This window comes from Harmonia axyridis, chromosome 4 (genome assembly GCF_914767665.1).
Source record: "Harmonia axyridis chromosome 4, icHarAxyr1.1, whole genome shotgun sequence".
In the NCBI taxonomy this organism is placed as follows: Eukaryota; Metazoa; Arthropoda; class Insecta; order Coleoptera; family Coccinellidae; genus Harmonia; species Harmonia axyridis.
The window spans coordinates 15618052-15643341 of NC_059504.1; the positions used below are offsets into that span (position 1 = coordinate 15618052).

General features: G+C 33.7%; 3 protein-coding genes and 1 long non-coding RNA gene across 6 annotated transcripts; 1 reads left to right on the top strand and 3 right to left on the bottom strand.

Moving 5' to 3' along the window:
* Positions 1 to 26: 26 nt before the first annotated feature.
* Positions 27 to 3148, top strand: LOC123677969. Its single transcript, XR_006747173.1, has 2 exons — positions 27 to 387; positions 2648 to 3148. It is a non-coding gene; the product is annotated as an uncharacterized LOC123677969 (long non-coding RNA).
* On the bottom strand, positions 807 to 1548 carry LOC123677968 (NEDD8). The gene is made up of 3 exons (XM_045614727.1): positions 1391 to 1548; positions 1153 to 1283; positions 807 to 979 (listed from the first exon to the last, which is right to left on the bottom strand). The coding sequence occupies exons 1-3, from the start codon at positions 1406 to 1408 to the stop codon at positions 889 to 891; spliced, it is 240 nt and encodes a 79-aa protein (XP_045470683.1). The 5' UTR covers positions 1409 to 1548; the 3' UTR covers positions 807 to 888.
* On the bottom strand, positions 3117 to 7096 carry LOC123677967 (ubiquitin-conjugating enzyme E2Q-like protein CG4502). 2 transcript variants are annotated; one of them, XM_045614725.1, is made up of 2 exons: positions 6990 to 7096; positions 3117 to 4298 (listed from the first exon to the last, which is right to left on the bottom strand). In XM_045614725.1, exon 2 carries the CDS (start codon positions 4254 to 4256, stop codon positions 3522 to 3524), a length of 735 nt encoding a protein of 244 aa, XP_045470681.1. In that variant the 5' UTR covers positions 4257 to 4298; positions 6990 to 7096; the 3' UTR covers positions 3117 to 3521. The 2 variants fall into 2 exon arrangements, with proteins under 2 accessions (XP_045470681.1, XP_045470682.1); XM_045614726.1 differs by lacking the exon at positions 6990 to 7096 and adding an exon at positions 6642 to 6927.
* A 1118-nt stretch (positions 7097 to 8214) lies between these two features.
* On the bottom strand, positions 8215 to 25215 carry LOC123677572 (solute carrier family 66 member 2). Of its 2 annotated transcripts, XM_045614173.1 has the most exons (5): positions 24898 to 25215; positions 24702 to 24838; positions 23985 to 24056; positions 13968 to 14184; positions 8215 to 11131 (listed from the first exon to the last, which is right to left on the bottom strand). In XM_045614173.1, exons 1-5 carry the CDS (start codon positions 25098 to 25100, stop codon positions 10939 to 10941), a joined length of 822 nt encoding a protein of 273 aa, XP_045470129.1. In that variant the 5' UTR covers positions 25101 to 25215; the 3' UTR covers positions 8215 to 10938. The 2 variants fall into 2 exon arrangements, with proteins under 2 accessions (XP_045470129.1, XP_045470130.1); XM_045614174.1 differs by lacking the exon at positions 23985 to 24056 and having other exon boundaries at positions 24898 to 25214.
* Positions 25216 to 25290: the final 75 nt, after the last annotated feature.

Genomic DNA, 25290 nt, shown 5'->3' on the forward strand with positions numbered 1-25290 from the left:
CTATAGCCTTCGTTTAATGAGAAGGAAACAATGCCCATGATAATATGTCAAGAATTACTCTTTTACCTATTTCTAGTTTTTGTAGAAGTAAAACATCCTACAACTTAATTCGAAGCCGATTATCTCTGCTTAAAATACATTATGCTATGAATCTTGGTTGAACCCAGTAAAAGAAGATTTACAATGTCCAAAAACAAGTTGTAACAAATAAATATATATTTCCACTGCATTGCTCCGAATTCGAAGAAATATCGGCTGATAAAAATCTGACACAAAGTTATTATTATTATATATTGGTACATAGCCTTGACTTTCGTCATTGTCCAACTTTATAGTGGTTCATTATTATCATTACACTCAAAAGAAACAAAGTTGCTCATCAAAGTTGTAAGTGAAATATTGCTCAATAATAGTATCTTTGAATAATAGTGTTTCAAATTTATGGATGGCTTTTAAAATACGTTTCATTCACACATCTTTCAGAATTCACAAAAATTTAATATTTAAATATACAAGATTTATTATTCATAAAAACTGGTCTTAATATGACAATTTAAACCATACACTTAATTCAAAAGATATCATAAATTTGCAAGAATATCCAGTCTCGCAATTTCCATTGAAAAAAGAACACTATGTTGAATTCCCTTATGAGCTGTTGGGTTTTCAATATTACAAATTATGTAATTGTGGCAAAAATAGATCAGACAATATTTTACCTTCTCTGTCTAAAATAATATGCATCATCTAAGTTTTACTGCCATACATTAATGAGCTTGAAGAAAGTTCAAATGATAAAACTGTGATAGCATCGTTAGAAAAACAAATATTTATTGATACTTATAGACGATTACATGAAAAACATTAAATTGAATAAATTAAGAAACTTCATGAAAGTAAACCTCCACGGAGAGCCAGTACTAAATGCAATACAGAACCTCCTTGTACTTTGTAGTCTTGGGCAGTTTTTTCATCATTCCTATAAAATTAGTGTGGATTAGATTTGTAAGGGTCAAAATTGATTAGTCATGTACTAACATGAAGTTGCAATAAATAGAAACATTTGGGTGAACATTTCGAAAAAGGTATATAGATTTTTTCAAGATTCTAAAGCTATAAAATTCATAACTCTCAATGATTGTCTATACTCACATTTGTTTTCCTGAAAAAATCAGTCTTTGCTGTTGAGGAGGTATTCCTTCCTTTTCTTCGACCCTTTCTTTTATTCTTTCAACTTTATCCGTTGGTTCGATATCAATTTCGATTTCCTTCCCGGTTAAGGTCTGTAAAATGAAGAGAATGATATTTTGAAAAAAGAAAAGGTTTGTTGTCGAAATTTGTTATCCAATAACACTCCTACTACATTCCTTATTAAATTGAATATAAGTACCTTTACTTTGATGAGCATTTTGAGTAATTGAGAATGATAATTTACTTATTTCTTATTAGAATTTTGGCTTCATCCAAAATTGTTCTCTATCAAAAGCTAGATAATGTCAGAAAATGATCAATTTTTTAGGTTATTGTATAGTTCATAGAATAAAATACAATTATGTTTTCTTCGAATTTACAGTAGAAAATAGTCGATTAATGAAAATTGAATATGTATACATTAATTTTTGTATAACTTCAAGTTTATATAGGATTAACATTAAAATAGTCATGTCAATAATATATCATATTGACCATATATATTACGAAAAAGATGAAAATAAAATTAAAAAAAAATTGTAGTGGTGGTATCATAGTATAAGGAATCCTTTGCTTATACTATGGTAGTAGTACCTGTTAGTTATTAACAAATGGCTATCGACCTAGGGTCCTTCAGCCTAAAAAATATATTTCTCCAATATTTTTTTCTATACCGATTATCCTAGGTGTGTGACTCTCAGAACTCTTGAAAGCTTAGAATTTCTGTTCTAGGACAGCTAGTGTCCTGTTGTTTTCTGTATATAATCTTTGTTAGACACTGCAGGTCAGTTCTTGAAAAAAATGTTGCTCGAAACACCGAATACATTTATTTTATTTCCAACAATTACATAAACAAACGAAAAGCCTATCACATTGGAAGACTAATTAATTTGTCTATAAAAACAGCAGAATTATAAACATTCTCCAAAATTCAATACTGTTCAGTAATTATTATCTAAAAACTTATTTGTACATTTTTTGTATAAAATATATTCATGAGCGAATTGGCAAAATGTTTACTTTGATGATTATTTTAATGAATATTTCATTAAATTGGACATATGTATTCGAATACTTATTGAAATACATCAAATAGACAAACTTTTCGATATCATCATATTATTCACTTCTATATTATAATATGGTATGTTTTATACACATTTTCCACAATTGAGTAGTTAGGTACAACAAATCTTATTGTATATAAATGCTGGTACACATAAAAATTTTAGAATACATATTTATATAAGAGGTAAGAATATTGTTTGATTCTAAGGTTGAACATTTCATGATGAACACATATACATACATCTAAAAATAACATTAAATTTCTAATTTTTCTTGATGATTAGTTACATTGAAATAATTCAAGATCATGAAGTCTACGGAAATGTCAACATAAAAAACTAAGATGTCTAGAAAAACTGATGTATCCATAAATCATATTTTGTTCAAGATAATTCAGGCTCCTGAACTCGAGATTGGCGAAGTTTCCCTTTTCTTTCATAGGTGGAGATGACAGCGTATAATTTGATGCGAGCGCTATAGGAAAAGATGCGGAAACCAACTGAAGTATTGTCAATATTCTTTAAATCAAAGAAGGCTGGTCGTTCAGAAGTCAATAGTTTTTGGGCCCACCAGTTTTTCTAAACATTTTGAAAATACATACTTGTGTCATTCACAAATAGACTTTAGAACTAGATCAATTGAAATAATGTTTTAGATGAATTGTAATCATTTAGCTCATAAATTGGAAAAAAATTTACACGAAATTATTTCCTTTTCAACTTCCAGTGCAATAACAATGGAGATATTTACGTTTAAAATGACGATGATAATGCAGAACTGAATTTCATTAGGTTCTTCAAAAATGTCGAATGATTGACCTGTGAATGACCCTGTATATGATTATGTTGAATGTATGAAAACAATTATTGAAGAATGGAATTTGTAGTTATTTTGGTGTTTTTCTTAATTATCCTATAAAATTTCAAAATTTGGAGCAAGTACGTTCTATCCCTAATGAAATTAGAGCTGTAGTGGAGCAGTATTCGTTCAAATTGATTCATTCATGGTTTCAAAACTATGTTCTTGGCTTAGTTAAACAGGCTACTTTGAATGAGAAAAACAAGAACTTGCCAATGGACAAAGCACTTATCACACCATAATAACTTGATGAAGTTTATAGAATTCTATTAAGTAACAGTCAAACCAATTCACTAATCATCATTTCCCTGTTGTATGATTTTCAATCATATCTTTCCTGATTTAAAATCTGATAAATCCCCATGGTCCACCGTAAAAACAAGAATAATTCATGTATTGATACCTTAACCATCAGCTAGACTTGGGGTTACCCATCCATATTTCTCATGGGTTTTGACTAGAGATCTGAAACTTTCCTCAGCTGCAAATCGATTGAACATTTTCTGGCCTTTTTTCTTCTTCTGGATCCTCCCTTGACCCTTAACCACACTTGCTGCAAACTGCATGATGACAGCTTCCACAGTATACGCACTAGCCCAGCCTCTAGGCGTCAAGAGCTCCATGCAGATGGCACCACCTTCCATAACAAAACCCTTCTCTATTCTTGGGGACATAACCCTCATAAAAGGCGGGGCGAAAGGAAAATTGTCCGGGAACATAATGTGCAACCAAATATACTTAATGTTCATTTCTCTCATGTCTTTTCCGAGTTCACTTTCACTGTCAATTTTGAAAACTTTGACATACCATTCGAAGAGGTTGTCATCGACCAGCTCCACGGTGAACACCGGGTCAGGTTTGGAGTTCTGAGACCTTTGGAGGTCTCGGAATTCCTTCATGAGTCTTTTGGCACGTACGTTTTTGGGTTGGGGCAGCTCATCGCCCTTTTTGAACGCCTGGGATGGTTGTTGAGCAGCTGGAGTTACTTGATCTCTGCATCCCCTAAGGAGTCGTCTGGCTGGGGAACCACTACCAGAGGCCCCGGCGGCTTTGCTTGGACCTTCGCCATCTCTATTCCTGGAGGATTTGAAGATCTTGCGGAACATCGCCGCCACTTTTTCCCTGGGACGTCCGTTCATTTTGATTGTTTGGGGAAGCAGAAGGGGCCTAATCCATCGGATCTGCGAAAATTGTAAATATTTGAGAAGTCAATTAAATAGTTTTCACGATTCTGCCCAATATAGATGGCGAAAACAATAAATGTATTATTTACAAAAAGGAGGTAAACTCGAGATTGCCTATACTTCCCTTTGGTTCGTTGGATGGAGCTACAAAATTAAAATTAACTTTTCATGTAGGTGGCGCTATCATTATTGATCATATTTACATTACAATTTTATGCGAGCTCCACAGGATAAAATACGGAAATCTACTGAAGCTTAAGCTAAGCAGATCTTACTTTGATTTGAAAAAAACGCCCCTGAAATATTGATACTGAATTATGAAACACCCTGTATAATAATTTTTTCCTCAGTCATAGATTTGGAGTGATGAGTATTTCAATCTCTTATTCGTATTTCGGAAAAAATGATCTGGGTCCACTGTCAACTCGAAAAATTAAATACATATTATAGAATAAATTAGCCGATAATAACCTATAGGCCAATAGTCTGGCATGCTAGAGCAAGTCAGAACAGCACGAGGAAAGCCTTCGATACAATACAAAGGTTAGCCTGTGTTTGTATTACTGGAGCTATGAGAACGTTCCCAACTAGGGCATTGGAGATCATCACAGATCTCACACCTCTTCATCTAGTGATAGAGAGAGTGGCATATGAGGCCACTCTAAGGTATCTAAGACTATCCAGGGAAGGTACCAGTAATGAGTGAATTGGGAATAAGATAGCCTGGCCTCCTTGACTAATTATATATCACCTATATCAGTGAACCTTCCCAGTGACGGGATGATAACGAAAATTATCATCGAAAAAACCTTCATTACGATACTAAGTAGAAAAGAAGATTGGGAAAAGGAGTCCACAATCCTAGTTCCTTAAAAGAACACCATCAAATGGTATACAGATGGGGGACTGGCGCTGGAGTATTCGGGACTGGTACCAAATGCTCAATATCGCTAGGTCACTGTGTAAGTGTCTTTCAGGCAGAGATACTTGCAATAGAAATTAACATAGCAAGAAATTATCAGAAATGTGACATAGCGATACATTCCGGATAGTCAGGCTGCAATTAAAGCCCTAAGCTCACATATCATCCATTCTAAAATGGTATTGGAGTGCCGAAGAAAACTCAATGAAATAGGAAAGAATAACACAATGTCTTTTTAATCTGGGTTGCCGACCATTCGGGAATTAGGAGGAATGAAAAGGGTAACACACTTGCCAGAAAAGGAGCACAAACTCCTTTCATCAGCCCGGAACCTTTCTGTGGTGTAGACAAATGTACCTTCAAGAAAGAGTTTCAGGAAAAGGAGATAACAGAAAGAGAAAAACTCTGGCGGAATCTTCCTGGTTTGGATCACTCCAAAAAGTTTCTTCGAAAATTTGACTCTACAAGATCCAAGAAGAATCTGGATCTTAGTAAGATCCTCAATGAATTCCTCACAGGGCATTGTCGCCTTAGGAAACACCTCATGAGAATGGGTCTAACAGAAAATAACGAGTGCAGATTCTGTGGGGAGGAGGAAGAAACTCCGGACCACCTGGTGACGGAATGCCTCGCTATCGCTAGCCAACGCAAAACCTGCTCTGGACACGAAACTTGTAGAAGTGATGAATTAGCCTCCTTGAAGCCATCCCAGATATTGGAGTTTATCAGAACTCTGGAACTGGAAGGCGAGCTGGTAAATCACGTTATGTGCTCTGATGGGGGCACAATAAGACGATTAGGTCGCAATGAAACGAAACCTCCTTAATTAAATCTAATCCAATGTAGAATAAATTAAAATATGAATCTATATTTTTCTTTGATTGAAATTAAATATTAATTCTGCAGACACATATCAATCATCAAAGTTTTACTTTTTCTGCCTAGGCAGCAAAATTATTTTTCTGACAATCATTATTTTTTGACACCTCCCTTATTTCCGGGGGAAATAATACTTCTTAGTCGCTATCGCTGTCCATAATATAAATATATCCGATATTTTTCCAAAAAACTGTCAGATATTTCACGTCTTTTCCTCAATAAAATCATATTCTTAAAAAAATTAAAAGATTTTTCATACCACTTAAGAACTATTATTTAATATAATGAAACAGGAAATTCCAGATTTGTAAAGGTTACACAACATCTCATCCCACTTAATAATTTCAGATATTTTAATTTTCTCCTATCTATAAATTCCAGATACACCCCCACACTATATTGACAATAGCTCATTTCAAGAAGCTAGAAGGATGATTGATAAGCAAAACAAATATGGAGACAGGACTGACATAATTTCATTCCGCCAAATTACATTTCGATTAAATTTTAAAAAATCATTGAAATTATCTTTTAGTTACCTTCAGAATAGATATCACAACATCCTATTCATATTCAAACACCCAAACAGAAAATATTTATGAGCAAGAACTGTTTCTGTCGCGTAAAGGTGGCCCAGGGTTCATCAATTTATCGTACTAAGATTATTCTTCATTATTCCTTGGCAATTAATCAATTTACTTGGTCAATTCGATGGCTTAATTGCGTAGGAAGTTTACTTATTTCTATATAGGTCCGGAATCATCAGTAAAAATGTTCTAGAAGCATCTGAAATCTAGTTTCGAAAACGGCCAGTTAAAGGAAAATGTTTATATCAGATATTGACACGATATTGCTTAAATAGAAAAGTCAGAATATTGGGTACATACCTTTGTGAATGAAATCCATTGACTAGATTTTATTTTGATTACAATAGCGAGTAGGCGTGGGGTGAATGTAGTGGTGCAAGCTCTCTTTCAAATTGCTTGACGCATTGCTTCTGTTCTATGGGCAGATAGGAATATCGATTTTCCAAGCAACTCTACACCTGCAGATTCACCCTATTGTAAACCGGCCATAAGGGTGGGGGTGATTAAATGTTATTAACTTTTTTGTTATTTGTACACATTTTATAAAATTTCCGGTATAATTTATTACTTGAGGCAACTATTCTTGTTTAGTATCATTTGAACAGAAAACATATATCAAATATAATCATTGCAGTAGGAGACATTTTTCGAGTTTTTAACTGTATTTTTCAAATTTTTAAACCGGGTCAGCTCACAAAGGGTCAAATATTCGACTTCACTGATGACGAATCCTTGTTAAAATTAAATTCTGTCCGTCCGTCCTATAACTCTCGTACAGAAAAGTCTGGAAACTAGAAATTTTCAAGGTAGACTGGGATCTGGAATGTCGCAGATGAGTTCTTTAATGGGCAAAATCAGACAAGTGGTTCCGTAAATATTCCGTGAATATTAAAATTTTGATTTCCTGATAATTTCAAAGTTACGAATTCGCAATTCTTAATTTGATCTACAATTTCAAATTTCGTTCAAAATTTTATATTGATCGCGTTTTCCAGAACCATAGAACATTCAAGCAGAAAAAATTAAGAATGTTTATTATTAGCGTCATTATTGTTTTTTAGATTTGACCTCCCACTATTCTTGTTTATTTTTAAAGAAATAAGTCATGATTTAACTCAAGACAATTATAAAAAATTACCCAATATTTCCGTAATAGCAGATTCGGTTGAAATTTAGTTTGTCCATGCTGAATTTTCATAAAAATTCCTAAAAATCTAGATAGCCTAAAGAAAAATAATGAGCTTGTAAGAAATTAGTGCATGAATGATGACGCTCAAATACTCCTGGGGACAAGTCAATTTTTTTTTTCTATTTTCAACATTTAGTCGATACATACATTTAAAAAATATGTAGTTTCTGGAGAAATTATCTATTTTTTGAAAGAATATGAGTAGTTAGTTACCTTGAGTATCTAGTTACTCTTTTGAAAAAGAATTTTAAATACTTTTTTCAAGTTCCTTTTTTCGAATCTAAGGAAATACACACTTGAGATAAATTAAAAATTCAACAAAATTATATTCATAAAAACATTGGGAAATATACTTTATTTTCTAGAGTCAAGTTACAAAATATATTCACAAAAGAGAAGACAACCCAGGAAGTTGACAAAGCTGAAACAATATAGGAAAATAATAATGTAAGATATATTTTATATGAAATTGAAAATAAAATACATCCAAATTCAAGTTGATCGAAATTTTTTAGTGATATGTTCTTAGCTCATAAGAAAAGCATTACTGCCTATATTTCAGAGATTTTAAAGCAATAAATTCATTATAATCGACAATAACATCGAATTAGAAATTCAACTAAAGTGATAAAATCACAAATAAATATATATTTTTTTGCAGTATCACTCTATCATTGGTTTTATTTATTTTTTATTCGAATATCGAACCATTATAACATTTTATGGAGTTATTTATATACATTTCTACATGAAAAAATAATATGGCACCAATATGATTCTAAAAAAATCACAATATATTCACATTCGTCTAATATGGAATGAAAATTATTCTTTGGAGAGCTGCCTCCGTTAAACATAATAAACTAAAATCACATCTAAAAATTTCATTTGGTTCAACAGAACTAAATGGAACATTACAAATTAATTTCTATTTATTTGGTACTAAATGATTTTTTTATGTTTGTTTTCTATTGTTGAAGAAGGGCGATCCTTTAGTTAGATGAATTTCCTCGAGATAATGATTCTAGAATACCCATACATCAAATTATAGATAACTATGCAAGTTGGTTGACCACCAATCTTGAATTATTTATAGAAAACAAATATTATGGAAGTTTAATATAAATTAGAGATAAAGTCTGTTGACATCATTTTAATTTCCTCACAATTCTCATGTCATAAATGCAAGCACATAAATAAATACATATCTAAACAGAAATAATCTCGGAATTAATAAAATATCAATTTATAGATAGAGATTTTTTTTTCATATATTCACTTGCTGAATATAAATAAATAAAATTTCTCGACATTAAAATATACACGCTCTTAGAGATATCTGTGATGTTCGAACTGGAAATATACATATATTACAGATTTACTAAAAAAGTAATCTACAAATTCATTTAATAGTCTTTTAAAATTTCTTAATTTAGAGAAAATATAGTTCAAAGGCTTTTTATATCCTATGGTGATGAGGACTAGAGGCATTATTAAAAGGAGATAAAGAGAGGGATATATTCTCAAAACCCTGTACTTAGGAGTGGAAATAAAGGATTCTAATGAATCAGGTCCTTCACATTATGATCTAAAACTTTATTTTTATACCCACGAGTAATTGTGTTTTCAAAAAAATGAAGAAAAATGGAAAACTAAGTTTATGTTTATAAAATACTAATTTCTGCACTTTATTTGTACTCAAAAGGTGTAAACCTTGAAATGAAAAGCAATGGTTATTATTGTCAACTCTACCTGAGCGCTTCTAAAAGCAAAGCTAAGACAAACTCAAGTTAGACAACAACTTTGCAGAAAGTTTGGTTTTATTCAATTTGATATCAAAATATCAATGAATGGAGTATATTCGTTTCAAATAAGTCTATCCATCTGAGTAAACCAAAGGAAGCCCGTTTTACAATGTCTTAATCAAAAAATGTTAGCAAAATCAGGATAATACTGGAAATATTGTCTGAAAACCATCCTCACTAGAATTTAGTGCAGATATTATTACTGATTTAATAATAAAATGACAATTGGTGTGTTGAATTACACTTGTTTATTGAGTATTGTGACGCATTTAATTGATATTGGAACATCATCAGGCACTTACACCTACTGAATTCTTCAAAATTTTAAAGTGATCATAAAATTTAATGGTTGGACTGAAAAAATCCAAGCATTCAAATGAGGCTTGAAATTGAAGAATTTAAAAAGAATTGATCTTTAAATGTGACTGCTGAATTAAGTATCAGAAGGAAAATTTAGCAATGTTTCAATGTACCTTCAATACTAAAACTTGCAAGTATAGATACAAGTATTTACAAATATTACTCGATGTGACACATATTGCTAATCTCAAAATAAGTAACGTCTGGCAGCCCTGGGATCTTGCTTGAAAATAGATAGCAAGTTTATTTGCGCGCCTTTTAGTGTCATGAAGTCACAGTGTCGATGAAACTCAATATAGGTAAGTGTAATTCGAAAGACCAAAGTTGATTCGGTTAGATGCCAAAATAAATCGAGTATTAACCATTACCAGCAAAATAAAAGTAGCATTACTCGTGGGTACATCGGAGGCACCTATAAACATTCGAAAAATCACGTACACTTACTTCCCCTCTACCCTAGACGTCATAACGTACGCCTATGCAATTTTTCATTTGGTCTACAGTTCCTCTTGCAGGAAAAAGTCTTCCTATTTACCCTTATCTTAAAGTTCGAACAGTCTCCGTTGCCGGCGTCCCTATTTACATTATCACAATGATTAGATTCTGGAATGGCACTATCACCATTTTTATCCGAAGTGGACACACGATCCAGGTGGTCCAGGTGGACGTCCACGTCCACCACGTGCGAGATGTCGTTCGCTGGACTCGCTCTGGAGCAGGAGGAGACGGTTCCGTCTTCCAGGTGATCCTCCAGGTAGCTGGCGGAGTTCTCCTTGGACGAGTCGTCGGCTTCCTTCTCGTCGGATATGGATATCACGCTGTGGTTCTCTACGGCGACGGTTTCGTCCTTGGAGTCCTTCTTCAGCCCGGCATCGTGTGTCCAGATGATGACTACTCAATCTCCACGACTGTGCCCGGTTCTTACGGGTTCCGAGCTGTTGCGGTAGAAGAACACCTGGAGGAGGATCAGCACGTCCACGGTGACCTGGATGGCACCGCATATGCAGAACTGTATTGGGGCGTCGCGGAAGATGAAGTATAGCGTCTTGAAGACGTCGCCGAACGTCCACATCACCACCATACCAACGCTGGAAAGATGTTGAGAGTCAGAACAAAGTTGGGCGTTCGGATCTTCCGAGTTTGGATTAGTAATAGCAATAATAAATAGCGAACTCGACCATCAAAGAATGCAGGAAGATCTAACGATTAAGTTCATTTGGAGAATCAGAAAAACAGCAAGATAATGCCGATAGTCATCAATACATAAGCATCTTCAATCCTAACAAACTCTTTCGGTATAATTCCATGGAACAAAACGGATATCGAAAACTTTCAAAGCAAAATGAGAAACATGATGACAGATAGAAAGCAAAAAATATATACTAACTGACAAAGAAGCTCAACACCCAGAAGGATCGGTTCAAATTAAATTTTTTTTTTGGTAAAACATAGATAGAGTAGCAAGGAGTAAATGATTTAATTTGGAGAAAAAATCGTGAAGGTTTTTTCAGTAACCAATTTTTGTTACCTTTATATTGTAGTCGTTTTTTGCGGGTTTTTTAAATTTTACAACAAACCAGCTGTTCCAGGAGATCCAAAGTCGACGTTTAGTTGTTGTTAAAATGCGTAGAGCACGTGTACGCGGATTTTATCGCCAGCTAAGTGAATTTCAAAGAGGTCGAATTATTAGTCTACAGGAGGCCGGGTTGTCATTTCGAGAAACTGTACGAACAGAAATCCAACTACTATTATAAGATGTTGTCAAGCGTGGTTTGATAATGTCCAAAATCGAAGAAAAGTAGGCACCGGACGTCGAAGGGACACAAATGAAGTTCAAGATCGACGTCTAAGACTTATGGCCATTAGAGACTGATTTGCAACAACTCGATCTTTGGCTGATGAGTTAGGAGAACAAAGCCATCCTGTAACTGTCCGAACGGTTTACCGTCGGATAAGGTCTTTTGGAATACAGCATTAGCGACCCCATCTTGTGTTACCTCTGACGGTTGAGCATCGCCGGCAACGATTATAGTGGTGCAGAGAACGTCAACATTGGAATGTGGAATGACATCAGGTCATCTTTTCTGATGAATCTCGATTCTCCTTGGGTGCACATGATGGCAGAAGAAGGGTTAGACGACGTCGGGGAGAAAGACGTGAACCTCAGTTTGATGTCGAGCGTCCTGTATACCGGACGTAGGCGTTATGGTATGAGGTGCTATTGCACATTCAAGTAGGTCACCTTTAGTCTTTGATCGAGGTAACATGACAGCGCTGCGTTAGCTTTGAAAAATAGTGGAGCCATGTTCTCCCTTATCTTAACCGGCTCGAGAATCCAATATTTCAGTAAGATAATAACCGAACTCATGTTACCAGAGTTGGTTTAAACATTTTCGAAGCGACCCATGTGAATCTTTTGCAATGGCCGCCCAGATCCTCCGATATTTCGCCCATAGAGCATGTTTGAGACATCATGGGTAGAATGCTTGGAAATTTACTTTGGCGGCTCTGAGACATGAAGTATAGGTAGCTTGGGATAATATAACTCAAGAAGAAATAGACCATCTTATTGTATCAATGCCGAGACATGTTGAGGAGTGTAATTTATTTCAAAAATTGTGAACCCTTGGTTTTCTTCTGCAAATTTCAATCATTTACTCTTGCTATCCTATACAGCTCCTTCTAGGTGTTGCAGTTTCTTTGTCAGTTAGTGCACTTCAGAGATCAAGCAAGTACGTCAGAGGTTTACTGAACAGACGAATGAACACCTTCTCAACTGCACAAGGAGCATGTTATATACAATCACAATACACTCCCAGAAAAACGGGGGAGAAGAGCCCCTACATGGATGACAATTCAACGAGATGAATCAGAGCAAGTCTTCATTGCAGCGTCGAACTATTGGCTGATATCTAGTGAAATGTATTTAGGAATGGAAGGTTTTCTTCTAGCCATCCAAGATTAAGTAATCTCAACGAGAAATTACCGCAAACATATCATAAAGGATCACCTACGATCGATGCCGATATGGGTGACAAACAAATGAACATATAACGGTCTGATGATAAATGTTTGTAGGTAATGAAAATAAGGAAAGACACGATGCAGTAGGGGAGATACTTTACCAATAATTGGCAACCAAGTAAGTAATACGTGTGAAAAACTGTAAAACTGGGAACTGTCTTTTATAATGAATGCTTTAAATGTACTGGAATCGTACGATTATGACAGATAAAGCATTCCTCACAACATACCCGGTATAATATTAGTCGATAAACATCAGAAGAGGGCAATATTCATCGACGTGGCAATACCAAATATGTAACAACAACATGCGTCAAAGGGAGGTCGAAAAAATTTCAAAATATAGGGACCTCGAGTTTCAGATAAAGCGTCAGCTGGGAATGATTTCAACGAGAACTATCCCAATTATAATCTCAACAATTGGAATAGTACCTAAAAACCTCAAGAGAAATACAAAGAACTAGGACTTGTGAGTATAATTATATGTGATATAATATCATGTGAAAAGCTGTTCTCCCTTAGTATGCTTAAAAAGATGCGTGCCAAATTTCGGAACATAGAGTTGAATTTGGATGGAGATATCGCAGGTTAAGTGACGTTACATTTGTTGTTGTTTGAAAAATTGAAAAAAACGAGTTCCATAGCTCCGTTTTTTATCGGAAAAACTATTGTGGAAGCAAAACAATGGCAATGGTGTTATTCGGATTGCTTCGTCGACAACAACAGTTAAAAGTTGCTTCAGGGATCAAATTTGGCTGTAATGATTGCCGAGGTTGATGCATATTTCGAAAGCGAAGACGAATGTTTCTATAGGTTAGGACTGGAACTTATTGAGTGAAGTATTACTTTCACAGGTTTATTCTTCCAAATCTTAATCCGAACCTCTTTCCCAAATCTTACCTCATGCCTTCCGTCGATTTATTGTTGAAGTTCTTCATCAGCTGCGGCGTACCCAACATGGCTTCCGTGAACACTGCAAGAAAGCCAATAGCCTCGACGAAGATCAGATAGTCGATGAGGAAGTACATCAGGAAAGAGATGAGTATGGTGAACACCAGCATACAGTCCATGTACGACTGGAAATCTGACCAATTCCAAAAATGTCGGAACTCGAAATCTGTAACGGAGAAGATACTGAGAGATACTATTGGATAGTGGCGCCATCTGAACCCAAACGCATGCTACATGACATGAACCCAGAGTAACATGAATTACTAGCAACTTATGTACCTACTATGTTTGAAGACTTCTTCTCGACTATCGGAATTGGTAATGGAAAATATATAAGCAATAATCGTCCAAATGTCAAGACCATAGAATTTTTACGATGTCTTTCAATTGCTATAAGCCATTTTGTGTTAGTGGGAGATGGGCATGGTGACTGATATTGTCGATAAACTACTCTACTAATGTGTACTTGTTTTTGTAGTTTATAAAATGCTGAAATGTGCCAGAAGTGCTTTATTGTAAATGTAAATATTGACATTTACAACTTTTATTTCGATGATTGTCGCAGTCTAGGCATTTCTGTGAACAATTTAAGTTTCTACCTAAGATGCATAGAATCCCTAGTGTGTGTACTGATTCGATTTTGTTTCAGACTCTTTGAGATATCCACCTGTTGCTTTGGTGTTCTGCTTCACTAGAGTTCTGTAAGGTGGCGCTCTTCAGAAATTTTCGAATACCAGCTATCTGCCTGGCGCCGTTCAACAATGAATTACCGATTTTAAACTTTACAAACTTTCCCAATACATTACAACTCAGTTCCTATCGAATTTTCAATGAAATGAATGGAATATAATGACAGAGTATAGAAGATTGTTACGATCATAGAATATAAAGTATTATTGTTCTATACTAAAGAGCGAGAGCCGAGAGAAATGTAAATATAAACGATGTATGCGCCATCTGAAACAGACGCGATCCCTCGAGATCAAGTAGGTATAAATCTGAAAAATCTCTCGCTTTATCTGAATGTTTTAAAGAAAAAAGTAAACACACCAGGTTTTCTATGCATCTCATTTCTACCATAGAATCCAAATTGACGTCAAACGATTAATGTGAAATCCACAAGATGTCCAAAACAAAACACTGTTGTGCTGACTTGCTCTTGAAAAACGTTAAGATTAAAGTGGCGACTTTTAAAGGGACCAGCCTTCTTGGATTTTAATGGCTTCGTTTTCGAGGTAGGTATAAGGTGTCAATTAAATTAATTAAAATTAAAGTCAATTTTTCTACTTTCATTCATCACTAATGGGAAAATTTGAAAAATTAATTTTTGTGGATAGTATTTGTTTTATACTCGATTATCTCAGAGGAAATGCTGGAAAAGCTATAAGAAAATTCAAGAAACATTCTTATTTTAATATATTTAATTTCAGAAATGAAATAATTTTTTCGAAAAAAAGGCAGTGGTGCATCGCACCCCTATATATACGCCACTGGGTAAGTTTAGCAGGAGACACTTGTCTAATTCCAAACATTACATTATCAAGACTTCAATTAAAACAAGGAAGGTAATAATATTAGAGTTATAAGTAAAAAACTAATACATCCTGTATCTCGAAAACCAAGCTTGTTAGGATATATGTTTATATGAACTTTTTTCATGAAAGGAGTTGTTCTATCCGATGACAAAGTTATTGCACTAAAATCAGGAGTATCCTGTACAAAAAAAAAATGGAAGATTTAGCTTTTTTAAAGTGGGAGCAAACCCCCCTCATAAGTCAACTCTAGTTACGCCACTGGTGAACACGCCAGTATTTTAGACATCTTAATCATAATCTATAGAAAATAGAAGAAAACGGAAACTAGTTAAACTTATCTAGAACAAATTTATTGCAATGAATTCTATTTGATTGATATACCTATCTATTAATTAATGTATCTATAAAAGGCAACCAAGTGAACAAATTGGAATCTTAATCATTTTTTTTTCATCTGAACCAATCATACACCTGATGAACTTGAAGAAAATTTATTGACGTCAGTTTTGGTGTGACGTCAATGTATAAATTCTTTACGAATTGATGGAGTGATTTGCAATTCTCAGAAGTACTGATAAGGATTTACTATTTATCGATATTATATAGAAATTCATGAAACAACTAAAATTCAGTTCAAATTTAATATGAAACAATACAATATCCAAACATTTTTGATTTTGAATTTTTTATTATAACTTGAGGTTGCTTCGAATCTTGAAGGTTAAATTAATCACATTCAATTATTACCTATCTATACATAGCTGGATATCAGAGGAAGCAGGTGTCTCTTTATCGTGTGTAGCAGATTAGTTATAGAGGGAATCAATTTGCAATGATTTCTCGTTATCAGAGATTCTAGTAATTTTTGAATCAATGAGAAATGTATACAGGATGTTTCTTAATGATAGGATAATATTTAAGGCGGCGATTCCTAGTCATTTTAAGAATAAACTTCCTATGGACCTATGTCGTAAACGTTAGATACAGGGTGGTAAAAAATAAATAGTTTTTTATTTTTAAGTTAAAGTAATGGTATTTTCATTTTCTACCAATTGGAAAACGAAACGGCCACCTAATATATTTTTCGATTCCATTCAGATTTTAGAAAAGATCTGTTCATGCTCAAAGTTGTAATTCTTTTAATAAGAAACTATTGCTTTTACAAAATACAAAAGTTAAGAATTTTTTTTCTTTAAAAAGTTCTGTTAAAAAATTAAAAATGCAATAGGGAGTGCATGTTTCACCTCTTTGAAAGATCCTCAAAAAAAAATTTAAAATAGGTAACCTTCTGATTGGTAAGACCCAAAATGCCATTCCTTCAACTTTTCTGTAAATTTTCAAGGAAAGTTCCGACAACTTTTGTTTGCATCAAAAACCGCCTTCAATTATTGACAAAGATTCACCCTTAAAATAGCTTTCTCCCATATTTGGAAACATCCTGTATACAAGGTGTTCCTAAATTGGAGGTACAAACGAAAATGCCAGATTTCTCGGATAATTTAAAAAAAAAAGGCTCTAAACGTGGGCTTGCAAACGCTTTGTTTTCGAGGTATAGGGTTTTAAAGTTAATTTTTTTTCTCAGTACACTTTTCCCTTATAAGATATTTAACTTAAATTTGGCATTGAGATTCAAATTTGAAATTTTCATCATATGATATGCGAATTTTGAATGCAAATCTACAGGGTGATATTTTTTCTTGAACAATGTCCGCTTCTTTCCTCCAGAACTTTTTTTGGCGGACCACTGGTCGTTTAAATAGAAACTTGGTTCAGTACCACACTTTTTGATTGTAGTTTGTCATATCTGCAATGAGATCTGCTACCGATTTGGAGGAAAAAAATTTCAAATAATTCTCTAGCAATCATCAGAAAAATCCAAATTGTTATAAAGATTCAGTTAGTAATATGTTATGAAATGATTATAATTTGGTTATATTATACAGGGTGATTCACCGCGATGGCCTATTAGACGTTTATGGAAAACTTATCATAATTTTGCGCCGAAAATTTGCATATTGGGATTTCAGACAATGATGTTTTTCCTCGAAATATTTTCAGTTTGAGACAATGATCTTTCTCCCTAAAATATTTTCAGATCTCTGAAACTTCCGGTTATATCGGAAGTTGACTACTACTTCCGTTTTTCAAATGACACACCAAGTATATTATTGCATCATTAGATAGCTATTTTGTTGACAATTTCGGCTATTTGCCATACCTTGGGTAAAAACTCAACGGTTCATGAGTTAATGGGATTCTTATGAAAAAAATGGTGGCGACGAGGACTCCCACTTTTTTGAATATTTCTGCAAAAAGTTTTTTTCGAAATAACCTTTATCATTTTCGGTTCTGCAAATACGGAGTATAAGGATCCTATTCGCGGTTTGAACGCCCTGTACATTTTTGATCCAAACTGCAAACAGTCTTATAATAACAACGTATTTGCAAAATTGAAAATAGAAAAGGTTTTCTCGAAGAACATTTTTTCTGCAGAAATATTTAAAAAAATGTGATTCCAATTTTTTTCCATCAACTCATGAACCGTTTGGTTTCTAGCCAAGGTATGGCATATTGCTGAAATTATCATCAAAAAACCTATCTAATGATGCAATAATATACTGGGTGTGTCATTTGAAATAAGGAAGTAGAAGTATGTTTCCGGTATAACCGGAGGTTGTAGAGATCTGAAAATATTTTAGGGAGAAAGATCATTGTCTCAAACCCCAACATGCAAATTTTCAGCACAAAATTATGATTAGGTTTTCATGAACGTCTAATAGGCCATCGCGGTGAATCTATTTATTTATTTATTTCCACTGGAACACAAACAGAACAAAGTCCCAGAGGCAGTGTTCACTCAGTTACAAACAAAACCTTAATTATACATGTTATTTACCTATGAACTAATCCCCCTGTATATTATGTATATCTGGTTCTTATTTACCCGAAATGTGTCAAAGTTTGATAAAGATTCGATAAACTAGTATATAACCATCACAAAAAAAATAGGACTATAAGAAACACCATAACTTATTTTTTCTCAAAATTATCCAAGGAATCTCTCATTTTCCTCTGTACCTCCAATTAAGGAACATCCTGTAAATGGTTTTTCATTTGCAGCTCAGAAAATTGTTCTGAAAATGTATCTTTATGACAATTCAGTGGATAGCTTCATCTTCAATAAATGCCCAGTGGCGTACCTTTTTTTCTTTTCGTGTTGTCATTAAATGCACATCTATGCCCACAAACTATAATAGTTCGACCCTGTTATTGAACTCTCCTTCGTTCCCAAACAAATCAATGCTTATCTTCCGGAGCAGCCCGCATCCATGATGGCTTTGAACTTTCAAAAGATACTTGAAAATAGGACGATTACGAGAACAAAAGATCAAACATGGTGTTCCATCGTGGAAAGATAAAAATGCTGACGAGGACCTTATAAACGGAAATGGTCGTTTAACTGTCTCGTAATGAGCGAAAATAAAAAGATTGGCAACGATTAAAACGCTGTACATTTAATGGAAGCTTACGCAGCGTGAGCTCGGGTGAATAAAATTTCCCATAAAAAAAAATCGAACTTTTTAATTCGGAATCTAGTGAGCTGGATGAATTTTCGAAGTGATACCTTTTTATGGAAAATATAATCATTTACGATTTGTCGTTCATTCATGACTCAGAGATCGAACTGAACAGATAGAATTTTCATAAAAGCACATTTCTTTCCTTTTTTCTGGCATACCATTCTGATGAATATAACAGAAACATTATTCTATACAAATAAAGAGTTTCCAATAGGAATTATGCAGTTGTTATAATGGCAACACTGTATTATTTTTTGACATTTCTTATGTCATTGTGTTATGTCATTTTATCATGGAGAGATATACGCTTCAACATCGTTTAGAAATTATAATTTTTTTTCAAGAAAATCAGTGCTCATTTGTGAATATTGAGAGAGATTATAGAAGAAGTATTAGACGACCTTATTCAGTTAATCGACTCACTTTTCGAGCTATTGTAGACAAATTTGAGAGTGAATTTCTTTCACACGATAAACAAGAGTGCCAGTAGGTACGATGGAGAAATGCAAGCACATGAGAGAATATCAATTTGGTAACAGCTAGTGTAAGAGAAAATCTAAATATATCGGTTCCACGTCGTTCTCAATAATTAAATATTTCTCAAACAATAAACTTGGAGAATTTTAAGAAAAAAATTGGATGTACATCCTTACAAAATTCAACTGGTTCAAGAAATGAAGCAATTAGAACACCAGAAACATCGTTTTATTCTGATTTTGCTCTTGAATTGATGAACAATTTCATCTAAAGATATTATTCAGTGATGAAACTCATTTTTGGCCAAAAAGTTATGTAAATGAACAGAATTTGGAGTGATGAAAATCCACAAGAAATTATGAGATGTAAAGGAAATCCACTCTCAAATTTGTCTACAAATACGAATTAACTGAATAATGTCGTTTATGAATTCTTATAAAATTTTTCTCAGTATTCACAAACGAGCACTGATTTTGATAAAACAATTTAACTATTTCTAAAAGTTTTTGAAGAGTGTATCTTCCCATGAATAAATGGTAAAACCTACTGAACACAAATGACATAAGAAATGTCAAATAATAATAGAGAGTGTTGCCATTATAACCTTTTTAAATTATATCATTCCTATTGGAAATCCCGTTACTTGTTCAAAAATATACACGAAATATAGAAACTATAATTATATAACTAATAACATGATTCCCTACAATTTTTTTTGCACGAACATTCGTTTTAGAATGTTGCAAATGATTTCTCAATTTTAGTTCGATTGGATCGGTAAATTTTCATTTTTCAGTTCAATTTCATCGATAAATTTTCATTTATTTAGAAAACTTTTTATTGTTACGCTGGAGCAATAAACCAAACTTTAAAATCCATAATGTTGTAAACCTTAGTGAAGAATTCTCGAACATGGCAAATTGATGTGGATTATGAAATAAGGCTTAAAGAAAAAAGTAAGTGAATTTGCAAACAAATAAATAACAAGATTTGTGATCACAGCATTGAAATTAGTGAGTAAAGGTGCACTTTTTAAAAAAAAAAATGAAATTGTCCGATATCTCGGAAACTATGATATTTTTACTGAATATAACTTTCTGAATATAATTTTCTGGTCAGCCATGACCTCCCCTATTCGCCAGTACAGGATTATCCATTAATTACGCCACACCCTGTATAAGTTGGAGGATATTTTAAGATAATACGAATTCGTGCACCTGTATAAAATAGTACGAAGACTACTTCCGGAAGGCTGTTAGAAACGAAGAAATAAAAAGTTTGTCAATAAGACATTTCATTTCGATATTGAAAAAAAAACACGTATATTAAGAGCAACCAATGGATTTTTATCTAATTGTGCAGAGGAAAGTATGCTTTTAACGATGGAAAACGATATCAGCACCATATTCTTTTGATGAAATTTTCTATGACCAATTCGCACATTTGCGACTGTATATCCTCGATAACTTAAAGTATTCCATCTTTAAAGTCTTGAATCGATTATGGAGCATTGGCATAAACCTCATCTTTCACGTGGTCCCAAAGAAAAAAGTTTGCGTTGTTTTGTTGCTAGTGTGGCACATATCGCCGTTTGTAGAAAATAAATGTTCTTGTGTTAACTGAACTGTAGAAGCCTTCTTAAGACCTAATGGTTAATGCGAAAGACGGTGTAATATCGTTCGTTGAATGCCTATTTCCCAAGATTGACGAGGAATTGACAAACCTAGGTTTTCGTCAATACTACTAGCTACAGAAGAAATATTCTCAGTGATATCGATTTTTCACATAACTAACTTGCTCCAATAGCCAAAATTTTTCACCAAATTCGTTTTTGCAGGCCAAGAAGGTGCTTCACGACGACCCGAAAGTGGTTTAGTTTTGCGAACCGTGACTGCAAATTTTTCACCATTTTTTTAAGTGATTTTACTGCGTTGTTTAAGTGTGTATTCTTCCATTTTTAGTAATGATTAATGTAACTCTTCAAATGTCAAAAGATGCCAGCTGCCCAGATAGCGCGCTATTCAAAATGAAACCTCTTATTGGAAAACCCTGTAGAAATAGGTAACAGTCGAAAAAAATTGAAAAAGAAATCGATCTATTTCGGCAACACGCCATCATTTCAACGTCACCTCCTACACGAATTGAAAGAGAAATAGATCGACGCCTTTTCAGTTACAATCGAAGTGGAGTATACGAAAATGGAAACGAAGTGTCAAGATTGCTCAGGCCCTCGCTCCATCTAGGTCAATAGGTGACAAGCTCACGGTATAGTCTTCCAATCTGGCTGCTTTGGAGACCCGCGAATAATAATGCAGGCGGATGAGCACCTTCCAGGCAATTTTTCAAGTGGAAATCGATCCAGTGACGCAACATCGAATGTGTAGACTCGGCCTAATAACGTCAAACGGTCCGACCTTACCTCAGCAACGAATATAACTGCGACCTTTCCAAGGAGGTGATTGGGGGGTGGCTATTGAATGTTAGGGAGACCACTTTTATGTCAAGGATTTTTCGCGAAGCTAACTAGATGGTATTTCACATGCTACGCTGGAGAACATTGCCAATTAAGCTTCAAAGAATTACCTACAAGTTCGATAGCACTTGACGTTTGACATTCAGCACTAGATTCAGCCAAATATATGCAGAAAAATAACATTACAAAGAATGAGGACAAACCACAGAGTAATAAACATATATATATATATATATGGAGCATATGTCATTTTCTATAAGCAAATGTTGTCCCCAACATGAACTATCAAATTTGACATGAAGCGCGCGGAAATGAAAACATATCAGTGATATTTCACTCAATTCGCGAGTTTCTCCACAAAGAACGCACTTCTTATGTACCATGGTGAATCAACGTTTCATATTAACTCAAAATATATTGAAATATATACCTAAACATTTCTGAAAACAAACTTCAAGCGCGCCAAACGATGTGAAATAACCGATGAAACTAGGAGAGCAAACGTTTCCAAAGCTTGGATACAGAAAATAATAAATATTTTGCTTATTATAAATTCGACAATTAGGAGAAATATCGGACTTCGAATATTCAAATTTGCATATTTAATCAGGAATCACTCAAATAAATATATTTCATTTAATATAATATACATTCATAACGATATATGTAGTAAAATTGTGGAATTGAAAATATATCACAATCCGACAACGTAATCTAACCATGTTGGAGAAATGTAAAAATTGCGTATACACCCTCTATCTATGTTTATTACTCTATGGGACGAACAAAAAACAGTATCTGCTTATGTATTTTGTTATTTCTGGTATTTTTCGAGTTAGTTATTTGTTTTGGTTTCAGAAGATCTGCCAATAAGATTTCATTTCAATTTCGCGCCATTTTGGATACATTCAAGTTATCCAGTGATGCAAATATATTTCATTTCAATGTTTCTCAAAAAATACCAAATGAAAAAAATTTAATTCATAGAGGTCGTCAAAATGCAAATTTACGCAACGTAACCAGCGTTTTAGGTTCCCCAAAGATATATTGTAGTTACTTCTTTTCACAGCTTTGCCGTTTTAATGAGTTTATTGAGGCCCTATCATAAAACTATCCCTAAACACTTGGTCCACAAATAAATAATAATCGGAGTGGGCAACCTACATGTCCCCAACATGGTTAGATTACGTTGTCGGAATGTGATATATTTTCAAAACCAAAATTTTACTATATCGTTATGAATGTATATCATATTGAATGAAATATATTTATTTCAGTGATTACCGATTAAATATGTAAATTTGAACATTTGGAATATTTTTCCTAATTGTTGAATTTATACAAAGCAGAATATTTATTATTTTCTGTATCTATCTGCTGAAATGCAAGATTTGGCAACTTTTGCTCTCCTAGTGTCATCGGTTGTTTCACGTCAATTGGCGCGCTTGTTTTTTGAATTCCTGATATATTTAGGTATTTATTTCAATATATTTTGAGTTGATATGAAACGTTGATTCATTAAGGGACATAAGAAGTGCGTTCTTTGTGGAGAAACCCGCTAATTGAGTGAAATATCGTATAACTGATATGTTTTCATTTCCGCGCGCTTTATGTCAAATTTGAGAGTTCATGTTGGGGACAAAATTTGCTTTCTGAAAACGACATGCTTCCTTCATCTATCTTTATTACTCTGAGACTGAACCTAAAGGAACGAAAATGAAAATGGCACACGTGTTTACTTCAAATTGACGTCACGTCACTAATTGAATCTTTGAATGATAAGAGGTGAAAGATTGAGATAAGATCAAATCGCTTCGATTGGCAATGTTCTCAAAATAATATATCCCAAGATGCATTAGTAAAGGAACGCATAAAAAAGCATTGCTAGCTGGCAATTTACCACAAATCGTTCGAGATGTTCTTGGTGCTTTAGTCTGTAACTGCATGAAACGAGCTACTTCTCCTGGTTTGGCTGCCAAAACATAAAATTCAAATGAGGGACTAAACAAACACCTAATTTGAGAAATATTAAACATTCCATATAAGAAGACTGAACTCATTCAATAAACTTAATTGTGAGAACAGAGAAATATGCTGGAATTAACTACATACAAAGAAAAATTACAATGAATACAATTACTAAAATAATGCTATTCACCGCTTATTTTTGAACACGTAAATAAAATAAGTTTTTTTCATAATAGAAACGCAAGTTTCTATGTATTGAATTCAAAATTCTTTCAATTAGTCAATTAACAGTGTAAATATTGATATAATTCAATAAACTCAATCTACTTTCGTGATTTCCTAGCTGATTTTTGTCATTATCTTCTATTGAATTTTGGGCAATTAATCAATGAGATTTACTATTTATTCAAATAATCATTTAATTAATTTTTGACTATTTGAACACCAGATAGATAACAAATACCCAAAGAAAAGATGTTTTTCACAAATAATTGAATAACTGATGATTATGATAAAACGGCAACAACAATTTTAATTAATACAATGGAATTCAACAAAGAACAAAGCTACATATGATCTATTCAGACACTAAACATTGAAGTAGTATATCTTTGAATGCTCTAAATTATTATGTAAATTACAAACTCACCTGTGAATATTCGCTGCCTTGCCTGTACCAACTGGTTTCTATTTCTCACTTTTACACATAAGTGAATCATTAAAAACATTGCTACATTCATTATTACACTTTGTATGAGTAAAGGATACTCAAAATGTTTGCCAAACCTAAAAAATTTAATTTGTTATAATATAATTATGGTGTAGTTGAGAGAATCGAATCTCACCAAAACATTATTCTTAATGTATTTGCTATTAGGAGGGCTAAACATACAAGCAAAGAAAATCCTTCGGTATCTTGTGTTTTTTTAATTTGTCTATATTGCGGTATATATGGCACTACACCCCCTACAATTATTGCCCCTGCACTGACCCAACCAACAACATGGCCCACAGTTAATGATAATTCATCAGAAATAACCCAATCCATTGTTAAATTGGTATAGGCACAACTTTTCACTACAAGATCTTATTTCATACTCTACAACTAAACTGTGTTAATCTTCCGATCATCATAAACGTCAACACCATCTAACCTACAAATCAACGGATGACAGGCCAGAGCCAGCTCTAGGGAAACCACTGAAAAATAACTGAAAGGAATTAATAGCTCTACGGTA